General features: G+C 33.6%; 1 protein-coding gene across 2 annotated transcripts in view; it reads right to left on the bottom strand.

Moving 5' to 3' along the window:
- Positions 1-14,579, bottom strand: part of LOC114329469 (acyl-CoA synthetase short-chain family member 3, mitochondrial) — a 96,297-nt gene that overhangs the window by 67,078 nt on the left and 14,640 nt on the right. Inside the window, exons 1-2 of one of the 2 annotated variants that reach the window (XM_028278589.2) lie at positions 10,091-10,391; positions 5,808-5,970 (exon numbers count right to left, since the gene is read on the bottom strand). In XM_028278589.2, the coding sequence (XP_028134390.1) occupies positions 5,808-5,970; positions 10,091-10,133 (206 nt within the window). In that variant the 5' untranslated portion in view covers positions 10,134-10,391. Of the gene's footprint in view, positions 1-5,807; positions 5,971-10,090; positions 10,392-14,579 lie in introns of those variants that run through there. The other variant, XM_028278597.2, reaches the window with a different exon arrangement.

Genomic DNA, 14,579 nt, shown 5'->3' with positions numbered 1-14,579 from the left:
ACGAGGCAGGCAGGGTTGCCATTTTAAGTTCGTATACAGGGTGAGTTTTTAGTGCGGGATCGGTCGATTACTCCATTATGGTATAAAATATCGAGAAAAGTTATTTAAAAAAAAATGTATACAATGACATTCTCCACGCTTGGAAAATATGTCTATTTCTACAGGGTGATCAGTAACTGCGTGGTATATCAAATATATAATTTTTTAAATGGGACACCCTATATATTTTTTCATATTTATATTCCCCTCATAATTCTTGTTTATATAATATATGGTTTTGCATTACTCTACAGAGTATTTAACAAGTTATGACCATTTTTATTTCGAAATCACTATGAGATTAACACCCTGTATATACAGAAGTAATTCGTAGACGATAATTTGTTTTATGTAATAAGATAAACAATATACTGTAGTTTTTAAATTAAGTCCAATTCACATCATTGACGAATATTTGTATACAGGTTGAACTACAAAACCAAATTACGATTTTCTCTATTTTTTTTAAATGGATCACCCTATATTTTATCTTTCAACATTATTGTATTTAATATACTCTTTCATTTTTATAGCATTCCCTATATCTAAACTAATTACTTTCCGAGATATTTTTAGTTTTCTTCAAATTTCTGGAATACATTCAATTTATCTAGTAGAAATAAGTTAGTATTGAGTGATAATTAAACAAAATTATTTTTATTAGATAAATAACTAACACAAAATATAAACCATAGCATTATGCAGTGAATATACCAATAAATGTGATATTAAGAAATTATCATGTTTCCCTAATATACAAGAATCGTAAAATTCCTACAAAAAAAACTTTGTATTGTATATAATAATATAACAAGATTATTTTTATTCAATAAATAACTTACATGAAACATAAATCAAAACAATATACAACTGATGTAACAGTTTTTAGATTGGTATATCAACAGCATTCAAAGCCAAGAATTTTTTAGTAGAACATTCATTTTTATAAGCACTTTTAAACTACAAAACAAAATTACGATTTTCTCAATTTTTTTTTAATAGATCACCCTATATTTTATTTTTTTTTGAAATATTGTATTTATGATACTCTTTCATTTTTATATAGCACCTCCGATACCCAAACTTATTAGTTTCTGAGATATTTTTAGTTTTCTTCATTTGCTGGGAATACATTCAATTCTTATAAATATAAATAACTTAACATTCAATAAATAACTAACAGAAAATAATAAACCGTAACAAAATTTAATGAATGTACCATTTAATGTGATGTTAAGGATATAAGTCTAAAGTAAATTTTGAAAATGACCACTTTCAACGTCTATGCAATTTTGTAACCGATATTCAAATGACCGAGCCACATTTCTAACATTTTTGTAAGTCAATATTATTAAAAGCTTCTTTTATTCTATTTTTCATATCATCAAGCGTTGTTGGATGCTTCTGGTATACAAGGTTTTTTATATAGCCCCACTTGAAAAAAATCAATTTTGGAAGAACTGGAGCACCGTCGTATAGAAATCTCAACCGTCAAAAAAATGTGGACCAATCACATAATCTCTAACAATAGCACCTTAAACATTTATAGATCACCTAGTTTGAGTGTTAACAAAGTAGGGATTTCTTGATGCATATTAATCAAATTTAATATGAAAATTATACTATTAATAACTGGGGGTCACAATCTGCAATTAGGAATGTGTTGATATAATAGAATGCTGTTGATATAATAATCTAAAAACTATTAAATTAGTTGTATATTGTTTTGATTTATGTTTTGTGTGAGTATTTATTAAATAAATATAATCTTATAATTTTATTATACACAAGATACCTATATTTTTTTTTGTAGGAATTGTATGATTCTTGTATATTAGAGAAATATGATAATTCCTTAATATCACATTTATTAATACATTCATTGCATATTGCTATGGTTTATATTTTGTGTTAGTTATTTATTGAAATAAAAATAATTTGGTTTAATTATCATTCAATACCAACTTATTTCTACTAGAAAAATTGAATGTATTCCCGAAAGTTGAAGAAAACTAAAAATATCTCCGAAAGTAATAAGTTTAGATATAGGGAATGTTATATAAAAATGAAAGAGTATAATAAATAAAATATTTTTGAAAAATAAAATATAGGGTGATCCATTTCAAAAATAGAGAAAATCGTAATTTGGTTTTGTAGTTCACCCTGTATACAAACATTCTTGTTTCTGTGTACAGTTAAAATTATTGTCTACGAATTACTTCTTTATATACAGGGTGTTAATCTCATAGGGATTTCGAAATAAAAATGGTCATAACTTGTCAAATACTCTTTATAGTAATGCAAAACCGTATATTATATGAACAAGAATAATGAGGGTAATATAAATATTAAAAATATATAGGGTGTCCCATTTAAAAAATTATATGTTTGATATACCACGCTGTTATTGATCACCCTGTAGAAATGGACATATTTTCCGAGCGTGGAGAATATCATTGCCTACATTTTTTCTAAATAACTTTTTTCGATATTCTATACCGTAATGGAATTATCGACCGATCCCGCACTAAAAACTCACCCTGTATCTAGGTAATTAAAAACTAAACGTAGTGTATTATTTTTTATATATAATAATGGGTGCGTTCGGACGACCATAGCGGCTGGCTGGCAGCAGAAATCGGCTGAGTGGTTGCATCCAGCCGTGATAGGGAAAGCTTAGTAAATCTCTCAGCGGCTGGCTTCCAGCGGTGACGTCTGACAGCTACTGCTGGCTCAGCTGTCCAGCCGCTGTGGTCGTCCGAACGTACCCAATATATATGTAGATTGAAATATATATGGTACAGTTCAAGTTGATTCTCAGTGAGAGTTGACTATTCCTAGTTCGAGTCAACTCCCCAACTAAAACGAGCAGTAACAGTTGATTTTAAAAATATAATTCAACTTTTACTTGTTTGAGTTGACTATTCCTGAATCGATTCAGTAAATGTTGATTATAAGAGTATAATCTCACGTGCTTTTTTGATGACTATGCTTCTGTTTGTTTTGACCGTTTCAACTACTTTTCATGATTTAAACACATTGGCCAGGAAATGAAGCTGAAAAAATGGCAAAATCTCGCAATTTTTTCGTACAACATCGATTTGTACAAAAAATTTGGGATTAGGCTCATTTTACCCTCTAGTTCATTTTATATATTTAGCCTTTGTACGCTTTTGGTTTTTTTAAGGGTGATAACTACCCCTAATTGTAAAAAAATGATATAGAATAACATTTTAAACTTTAATATGGTCAACATTTGGTTTTTATTAGCTAAAAAATGATTATTTATGCTTTAGGATATAATATCATATTTTAACGTTTAAAACCACCCTTTTTGGAGTTATATATAAAAAGTTTATTTATCCTAAATCCTAAAGAATGATTTCGGCTTGCACCGATTTGCATAAAAATTTGGGATTAGGATCATCTCACCCTGTATTTTATATTCTATATCATGCTCAACGCATGATGCAAAGCAAAGTTTTTCCGTTATTTGGCACTAAATATTTCAAATTATGCATTTGTCGAAAAAGCTAACCTTTAACATGCCATATCTCAGTTTGTATTGGTTGCAGAAAAACTATAAAAACGGATTTTGTTTGTGTTTTTAAAAGATACAATTTTTAAAACTACAATTTTTTGATTAAATGCATATTTTTTGAGTTATTCTCACCCTCTAAAAAAGTCGATCTCCTCGTCGAAAAACTGTTACCTTCAACCGCGAATAACTCGAAAAATATTAGTTTTACGACGAAAACGTAAAGACCATTTTTTTCTTAGAATTGCATTTTTTATCGGTTTCCATGGTCAAACTGTAATGAAAAATTTCCGCCCCCGAGATGGGGTGGCAACCACCCCTAAGCTTTTAGCGTACAGCAACATGATATAGAAACGGATCGTTGGGCTATTCCCTACCTTCTGTGAAAATTTCAAGTAACTCAATGCTGGACGAAAAAATTCCAAAATGCTTCACTTTCTGGCATAATATCCAATAACATTATTTAATTTCTAGAATCGGTTGTTTGTGTGAATCAACTCTTACCAAATGTCATTGGGAAGAGTATACTTTTTCTAGTTGGAGTCTACTTTGACTAGTAAATGTTAAATAAAAATCTTCATTTTATATTTATAATTAACTTTTACTGAAACCAGCCGTTTGAGTTGACTCGAACTAGGAATAGTCAACTCCAATTGGATAATCAACTTGAACTGTAACATATATAATAAAATAAGATTTTAAAGTTCAATATGTGTCAAGGCACAGGATATTTACATATTTTAACCTTTTAGATCAATAACTGACACCAATCAGTAATTATGATCACTTGATTCGCTAATGATGTTGATGAGCGAAAATAGTTTTGTGTATACAAGATTGCTAAATTTGCGAATAATTAGACTTAAATAGAATGGGGTCATTCGATTCGATGCAGATTTAAAAATTCGTCAATGAAATTCATATTCTTTAAATCAACAACTTATTTACACGAAATAGACTTCAGTGAAAACTAGACTCCTGAAGTATAGACTTCTACCTAATAGAAACTTAGGTCTCAACCGTTCCTATAAAAAGTAAAATAAATTATATTGCAGATTGTAAAGCTATTTTATCATATTTATTTATTTATTCATTTTTCATATACCCAGGGAAACACATAGAACAGCTAAATCAGTTCAAATATCTAGGTGTAGATTTATCCAGTTATCGTGATCCAGCCAGAGACCTCAGAGGTCAAATAAACAAGGCCGCAGTCATTTCCAGATGTTTGAGAGATGTGGTCTGGAATAACCCATAATATGAGAATGGGCAGCAAAGTTGGAATTTATAAAACTTGCACCTAACCTGTTATACTTATGGTATTGAATCAAGAGAAGACACCAATAAAACCTAAAGCATGTGTATCAGGATTATCAGCATCCAAAAATAAGAGCAACACATAGTCATTTAATTTTTAAATGTCCTAGAAAAACAAACACCACGTTTGTTTTCAATTAAGTAGGTGACACAGATTTCTCAACACAAGTACACTAATCGGCAATAACGCTTGGTCAGCTAGTCAATATTATTGTAATTCACGGCCACGCTGGATCAGCATTCAAAACAACAACACCTTACACTTTACTTATACATCCAGCAGAAGAAGCGTGATTCATTCTAATTCGATCTGTTATCAATTATCATTCGTTCAGATGGTTATACCGTAAGCACACCAACTCTTGTTATACTTGGTAAATAAATACGTATACAGCGAGTAGTGTTTACTTCATCAACCCCTATCATAGGGGGTAACTACCCCCAGCCAACATGGGACATTCCTGAGGGTGGAGTACCACCATACATGCTATGAACAGGCGAGATGAAGACACTAAGAGCAATAACAGGGAAGACAAGAAGGGATAGAATACGAAACAACATCATCAGGGAAAAATGTTGCGTGCGAAAACCAGCTGGTAAGCGTTCACCGGGGAGACCACCAAAAAGATGGAGAGATAGCTGGCAGTCTACCTCTCAAGAAATACTTCAACGTCGGAATTAACATATGGACAGAACTACAACAAGTATAAGAAGAAGAAGAAAATTCATTTAACATTAATAAAATGATCCATGTTTAAGCCTGTTCATCTAACATAAATGAATAAATTAACATTATTTAAGAGAAGAAAATTTTAAATAATTTCGAAAATCTTCGTCACTGGTTTGTAATTTCTATAATTTTCAAACGGATAACAATAATAATGATTAATAAACAAAATAATAAATTTCTTACCACTTCGTAAAAGGTTCGTACGTGTTGTCCAACACCCTCTTCCATGGTTTGGACCATGTTACATATTGACCTACTTTGGCCCAAAATCTTTCTGGGTGTTGAATGGATTCGGCAAATTCCAGTTCATAACTGGCTAGTGGAAAAGGCACTGAAGTTCTACTTGCTGTAAATAATAAATACATAAGTAAATAGTAATTTTTAAGAGAGTAGGCAAAAAAATTAGAGCCAATGCCTTTTTAAATGCATTCATTTTTTTGGAATCCTGAGAAAACTAATAAGCATTATTGAAACATTTAAAGGCAGAATGAAATATTACATTATAGTCCTGTCGCCAGGGGGAGTACAACGGCCTCCTTTATTCAGATGGACTTACCCAAGTTTTTTCATGTATTTTGACCCGTAGAATACGAATTTTTTGGGTAACAGTTGATCCGGATGTCGATAAGATTGTTATTGACCAAGAACTTGAGGAATTACATAACAGAGGTTTCTCACAAAACAAAACATTTTTTTGTATTTTTTGGGTCATTGTAAGTAAAAAATGTTCTAACAAGTTTTCCCGTAGGATGCTCAGTTTTCGAGATAAACGCGGTTGAACTTTCAAAAAATCGAAGAACTGCAATTTTTAAACCCGAATAACTTTTGATTAAAAAATAAAATAGCAATTCTGCTTAGCGCCTTTGAAAGTTCAAGTCAAATTATATCGGTTTTGATTATTTGCATTGCTAAAAATTTATTGTGTTATTGTTAAACAAAGCTACAAACACCTAGTGCGTGAGTGATGTTTTCTATGATTTCTCATTTAAAATCTAACGAGTAGGTAGAATAGGCACTAGTGCAATCGAGGCTATTTCTACGTAGCATGCGTTAAAATGCATGTAAAGGCACGGGAAACACTATGTGTTTATAGCTTTGTTAAACAATAAAAAAATAAATTTTTAGCAATGCAAATAATTAAAACCGATATAATTTGACTTAAACTATCAAATGCGGTAAGCAGACTGGCTATTTTATTTTTTAATTAAAAGTTATTCGGGTTCAAAAATTGCAATTTTTCGATTTTTTGAAAGTTCAACCGCGGTTATCTCGAAAACTAGCCATCCTACGAAAAATATTGTAGAAACATGTTTTGCTTAGAATGACCCAAAAAATGTTTTGTTTTGCGAGAGATCGCGGTTATGTAATTCCTCAAGTTCTTGGTCAATAACAATCTTATCGACATCCGGATCAACTGTTACCCAAAAAATTCGTATTCTACGGGTCAAAATACATGAAAAAAACTTGGGTAAGTCCATCTGAATAAAGGAGGCCGTTGTACCCCCCCTGGCGACAGGACTATTATTACCGAGGGTCGAAAGTCCCTGAAAACGTCTATTATAATGTTTATTTTAATAAGGTACAGGGGTGAAAAAAAAGAGAAAATTTAATGTTGATTTTAAATATCTCATTCAAAAGACAGTTTTTAGTTATTCTAAGGACTTTTATCTCTCGGTAATAATGAAATCTTTCATTCTGCATTTAAATTTTTTAAAAATATTTATCAGTTTTTTAAGGATTCGAAGAATGCATAGTTAGTAAAAAATAATCCTATTAATTAGATTAATTAATAATTTAAGCGATTATACAAGTAACGGTTATCCAAGAACATTCAAAAGCTGAACGAAATAGCTATCTCTATGTTGCTGATGACAATGTCATTGTCAACTAATTTTTACACATCTTGCAGCCTCCGTACCACTGAGAATTTTACTACACGTAATTTTCTGTGTAAATAAGGAAAAAGTAGGGATAGTCGTAAAATATTTGCACCTACGGTCTTAAGAGACTACTGTAGTGGAAAATGAGTTTAAATTTGAGGAAATTAAAAGTTCAAATTTTGTAAAATGTTAACCGTGCTAGCTTCAAAATTTGGACAAAGGATTTTGACAATTTTCTTGTGTAAAAGTGGCTTCAATTAAATTTAATAGTGGACTTTTAAACTTTTGACAATAGCTCTGAAGATGGCTTTGTAAACCGAAAACATTCAGCTAGAAAATCAATATTTTACATATTTTTTTTTATGTAATTATGTTTATTTACAATCTACATCATTAAAAGAGTATTAAGTAAATTTGTTCAATGTTTTGGGCATGAAGAAGAGACTTCCAATGATGTCTCATCTTATTCTATTTATGTTTAAGTTTTAAAATAAGTCCTGAGGCCAGGTTCGATCTAGTCTCCTTGTGGCAGGGCCATTATGGAATAATTCCCTTACTAACTCATTGTCATGGTGAATGGTACGCTCGTTTTGTGATTCAGATGCTCGATGGATTTCTTCTCTGATGAAAGGTATATTTAAGTCTTCGTGAAGTGTTTGATTAGTTACATACCATGGTGCATCCACTATTGATCTTAGAACTTTAGACTGAAATCTTTGGATGATATTGAGTGATGTTGACTTTGCACAGCCCCAGAGGTGTAGTCCGTAGTACCAAATAGGTTTGAGTATTGTTTTGTACAGAAGAATTTTGTTTTGGATGTTGAGTTTTGATCTGCGTCCAAGGAGCCAAAACATTTGCCGAAATTTCAAGTCTAGTTGTCTTCTTTTAGTCTGTATATGTTTTTTCCAAGTAAGACGTTGGTCAAGATGGAGGCCAAGGTATTTAGCGTCTGTTACTGTTGGTATTCGTACATTTTCCATTCTTACAGGTGGGCATGTGTTGTGACGGTTTGTAAACGTTATTTGAGATGATTTTGTTTTATTTACTTTTGTTCGCCATTTTGTGTACCACTCACTGAGTATGTCCAGATGGTGTTGCAGGTCTTGTGAGGCTTGTATGTGATCTTCATTTACAGCGAGTATTGCTACGCCATCAGCAAAGGAAGCGATCGTAGTATTATGAGACTTTGGTATATCGGCTGTGTAGAGTGAGAAAAACAGCGGCCCGAGAACACTACCTTGCGGAACTCCGGAGTTAATTGGACAGATGCTGGATTGTTGGTCTTTGAATTTTACTGGAATTTTACATGGAACGTTTCCCATGCGTCACGATTCATTTTCAAACAAATTAAATCAAAACATAAAGCGAAACGTACGCCGATGTGTGTAGTATAAATATTACAGTATACAAAATGTAAATACACATCGACGTTCGGGTCACTTTATGTTTTGACTTAATTTGTTTGAAAATGAATCGTGACGCATGGGAAAAGTTATAGCGGACGAACTATATCAAATTTGTCAAAGAGAGTGAGAGAGAAGCAATAGGCCTGAAGGTTGGGTAAAATCACTATACACATATCAAATATTGAACAAATTTTAAACGTACGACAGATTATATAAAAATCAAGAGATTCAATAACGCAACTTATCTATGATTCATGGATTATAGTAAAGCTTTCGACCTAGTCAAATGGAGGAAAATGTGGCAGGTTTTTCAAGTGTGAAACAGAGACAAATAAAATCGAGAATCATAATAATTAACAGAGCTTATAACAATCAAAATAATCTAACGTAGATACCTAAACAATATCGCTGCTTTAGATAAATCTTAATATCTGGGCTCTTTAATATCTAAGAAGCGCCGGTCAGTAATTGCAAAAAGGTCTTTGGCAAAATTAAGACAAATTTGGAAAAGCCATGAAATAACTATAGATACTATCGATCCACAAATGAGACTGGTAAGAAGTCTAGTTTTTCCAGTTTTCACTTATGTGTCGGATTGCTGGACCCATTTCATCATATTCATTGGCTCTAAAACCCCTGGTGAGTCTTGACCTGTTTTAGAATCAGCTTTTATTCTTTCCTATCCTTCGCCTTGGTGTTCCAATTTCGTACTGTAAACACTCGTAAGTTGGGACCCTTCGGAGAAAGATAGAAAGGTTATATAAGTATTTGAGATGTACTACTGGAGACGAATGCTGAGAATACCATGGGTGGCCTGAAGAACAAATGGATCTATGTATGCTGAACCAGCTAAATAAAAATAAAAGACTACCAACACAAATATCAGAACAAATAATAGGTGCTTCGAAGGAACAAATAATTTTGGACAATTGCTTCGAAGAAATGGTCTTGAAACTCCTACCTCTATCCAGGGAAAGGTAGAGGGCAAAATAAGTCGAGGTAGATCTCTCACATGATATACGGAGCATATTGCTGCTACCATTGGCGTCCCATTGTCAGAATATGCTAGAATGGTGGAAGACAGACAGAAATGGAGGAATATTGGAGATAGTTTCATGATATCACGATACCTACATGAGGTTAACGACTAAGAAGATATCACTTTTTCGCAACTTACCCATCTTCTTCTTGACAACTTCCTGATTCCGAGTGGAGATCATTTTAAAGATCAATAATTTGAAATTAGTAAAACTAACACATAAAATACCACTCTTTACTAGCCGATTTGAACTGTATAAGTCGAAACGAATCCAAAGATTGAAAATTAATTATTACCATACAATTCACATATGGTAATGTGTCGAAAGTTCACGGATAATGTCACTTGGTGGTTGAAGTGTTCACGTAAATATTATCTGATCAAAACATTCACACTTTTTTGCATATTGATTCCTTTATGGTAATGATATCGATGGTCGGTGCACTATGCGAGCATAGAAGAATGGGCAGTAACACATTAATATTAAGTTTCATGCTAGAATAGTAGAATCCATTTACATAGGTTGTCATAAGGTTTATTAGTTTAAAATGCATTTATTTAATAAACATTTTTTTATAGGCAAATCAATAAACGCTTCGTTATTGACCTTTCGACTTCTACGTCGACAAACCATTCAACATTAGCTTTTCAAGTACACTGTCTAAAAACTGGAATACCTCTAGTATAATGAAAATATTGACTTTTAACCTTGCAGTTCATAGCAAAATCTACATATTTCTACTTCAATCTAACCACTCATCGTCATCATTTCTCAACCTCTTGCATCCACTGTTGGATATAGGTTTCCTCCATTTTCTTTCATTGTTCTCTATCTTGCACCTTCTGTAGCCAATCTCCCACTGTTTTCTCAAGTCATTCATACATCTTTTTGGTGGTCTACCTCGGTATTTGTATCTTCTCCAGGTCTCCATTCCATGAGTCTTTTGGTCCACCTATTATCATTTTGCACTTGCCAAATGTCCGGCCCATCTCCATTTGGCTTGTGCAATTTTTCTATGACATCTGTCACTTTGGTCCTCTCTCTCACTATCCTTTTTGATACCATATCTCATCTTATTATTCCCAACATTACTCTTTCCATTTTTCTTTGGGTTATTCTCAATGCTCAATTCTCAATCCGACCACTAGAAAAAAATATATATTGGTAATTGGTGAAAGCGATCCTCTCAACAGTCGAGTGTAAGGTTTGAGTCCAGAACGGAGTATCAAGAACTTTCCAGGTAAAAATAGGAATTCGACAGGGAGATAGCCTCGTGCCTTCTATTCAACATTGCCCTAGAGAAAGTTATTAGAGAATCTGGAATAACAATAAGAGGAACCATTATTAACAGGAGTGCACAAATTCTAGCGTATGCGGATGACATCGATATCATAGCAAGAAGAATGGCGGACCTGGTTCAATCATTCACGGCATTAGATGCAGCAACAAAAAGACAAGTTAATATAAGTAAAACAAAGTATACGAAGGTGACAAACAATACGCAGTAGCAAAACCCGAAGACCTAATGGATGGGACATATACTTCCGAAGGAATAAGAGAGTTGATGTATCTAGGCTCACAAATCAACCAAATAACAAAAATAACTGCAAATAATAACAGATGTATAGCAAACACAGCATACCATGGATTAAAGAAACTGTTAACATCAAACATAGTCATAAGCAGAACGAAAATATTAATATGCAGAACTCTTGTCCAGCCCTTCCGAAAAGTGGACGATGACAAAAAGCGATGAAGAACGTTTAGGCTGCTTTGAAGGTAAAATCTTCAGACATATTTATGAAGACATGAAGAAAGACGGATTATAGCGTCAAGGCTATAATTTTGAGCTTTACCGCCTTTATAGTGAACCTTGTATTGGTAGGTCCATCAAAATACACAGGCTGCGGTGGCTAGGCCACTTAAAGGGGATTTACCAGATGGAGCCGTCAAGATACATTTATAATCAAAGACCGGATGGAGTGAGGAAAATAGGCAGGCTCAGAGCAAGATTTAAGAACCAGTTGGAAGACGATTTACGATTGTTTACAGTACGGAATTGGAACACCAAAGCGAAGGATAGGAAGGAATGGAAGCTCATTAAAGAACAGACCAAAACCCACCAGAGTTATTAGATCCGATGATGATGATGAATGTGTACGAAAGTTCAAGGATAATGTCCCTTGGTGGTTGAAGTGTTCACGTAAATATTATCTGATCAAAACATTCACACTTTTTTGCATACTGATTCCTTTATGGAAATGATATCGATGGTTGGTACACTATGCGAGCGTAAAAGAATGGGCAGTAACACATTAATATTAAGTTTCTTGCTATAATAGCAGAATCAATTTACATAGGTATAGGTTTTCCTAACGTGGCCATTAGACATATACATAGATTAAATGGGATAGGCCCGTTAACAGATAGAATTAGAAAGGAAGAGTCTTAAGTGGTTTGGACATCTTCTACGAATTGAAAAAAGTAGGTGACCCAGTAGAGTATTTATATAGAATCCATCAGGAAGACGTAAAAGAGGAAGACCAAAATTGTCCTAATGTAGTAATATCAGAAAGGTATTGGAGTGCAGGAGTCCAGGTTTGTACATCTTCTACGAATTGAAGAAAGTAGGTGACCCAGTAGAGTATTTATATAGAATCCATCAGGAGGACGTAAAAAAGGAAGACCAAGATTGTCCTAATGTGGTAATATCAGAAAGGTATTGGAGTGCAGGAATTTGGAGCGAGAGGAGGTTTATGACATTGAATGATGGCGACTAGGCGATGGAATGAGGACTTAATACTTTTGTAATGTTCCTTCCGTTCTTAGTCCCAGCTTTTTTTCCTTGCTCTGTGACGCATATTTATTAGCTGGAAACACTACCCTCTCTCTCTCTCTTTCTCTTCTTCTTCTTCTTCTTGTAATAGGACTACGTCCTGTTTCTTCTGATACAGTCTCTGTTGCGATCCGGAACTCCAGCTCTCGTACCATCGTTTTTGGGTCTTCCTATGGGTCGCTTGGTGTTGGACTTCTGTGTCTTCGCCCATTGTGCCATACGTTCAGGTTCCATTCGATCTACGTGATCTCTCTACATGCGTCGTCGTGCTCTTGTCCATCTCACTACGTCTTGAACGCCTAGCTTTCTCAATGTATCTTCGTTTCGTATTCTATCTCTAAATGTGATACCTCTTATGGATCTTAGGGTCTTCATCTCTGTTGTTCTCATTTTTTGTTTGATCTTTGTTGTCTCGGCCCTTGTATCAGCTGCGTATGCCAGTACGGGTCTAACACATGTCTTATTAATGCGGACTTTGCTTTCGGTGCTTATATATTTATTCCGCCAGATCATATCCCTTAGGAAACCAGATATTCTCGCTGCTTTCGTTGCCTGCTGTTTTGTTTCTTGCCACAGATGCCTGTCGCTAGATATTTCCACACACAAGTATCTACAATCCATTACCTGTTCGATTATATGGTCGTCCACTACTAATTTACATCTAATTGGGTTCTTGGATATTACCATGGATTGGGTTTTCTCTGTGGATATTGTCAGGTTATACTTTTCGGCGGTTATTTTAAATTTTTGTTGTAAGCGTTGTAAGTCATCTTCGTTTTAGGCTATTAAGATTGCATCATCTGCGTAGCAAAGTATTCTCATGGTTCGGTTAACCATTTTGTATCGCTGATTCATTTTGTTAACACTACCTATAACTTCATCCATGATTAAATTAAATAGGCATGGACTGAGGCTGTCCCCTTGTCTAATGCCGACATTGATTTTGATTTCTTCCGTGAGACCGTGTGTGGTTTTTATTCGTGTTTTGTTGGATCTATTGAGCTCTTTGATTATGTTTCTATACCTCTGACCTATGCTTTTCTTTCCAAGGATAGTAAGAACGTCCTTCAATCGTACTCTGTCGAATGCCTGTTTCAGATCTACAAAGCATGTAAACATTGGCTTTTCGAATTCTATTGATTTCTCAACTAATTGTCGCATAATGAAAATATAGTCTATTGCAGATCTGTTTGGGCGGAAACACTGTTGTTCTTCCGATACACCGACTTTCTTGTATATTTTTTGGGACAAAATTTTTGTCAAGAATTTTGATGTAGAATTGAGTAGTGTAATTCCTCGGTAGTTCGTAGGATCTGTCTTTACGCCTTGCTTGTAGATGGTTGTTATACTCTCTCTCCATTCCTCTGGTACTGTCATGTTGTTTACAATTTTTTGGAACAATGTTGTCATATTATCATTTATTATTTTTGTACCCCCGTATTTAATTCTCTCTTTCTCAAAAAGTTGAAATAAGGTTCGCAAATGAATGGATTATGAAGTAATTAAATTACAATACCGAAGAAAAGCTTAATTATTTAAATGCTAAAAACAATAAAAAATTAAAACTATTGTAACGTTACTTTATGCCTTCTACAACTTTATGCTTTTTAAATACACACCAAAAAAACTTTTATATCCGAGAATATTAGGTTAATACGTAAATGCATAACATTAGTACCTACAGTAGGTACTAAACACTGCCTAGATTTAAAAATCAAATTCGTGACGAATTTGTCCCAAAAACCAAACAATTGTTGAGCAATATGTTTATTTGGTCTACTCGAATAAAA

The sequence above is a fragment of the Diabrotica virgifera genome, chromosome 7, assembly GCF_917563875.1.
Source record: "Diabrotica virgifera virgifera chromosome 7, PGI_DIABVI_V3a".
Lineage (NCBI taxonomy): Eukaryota > Metazoa > Arthropoda > Insecta > Coleoptera > Chrysomelidae > Diabrotica > Diabrotica virgifera.
The sequence above is the reverse complement of the archived record's forward strand: the minus strand, read 5'-3'. Positions and strand labels throughout refer to the sequence as shown.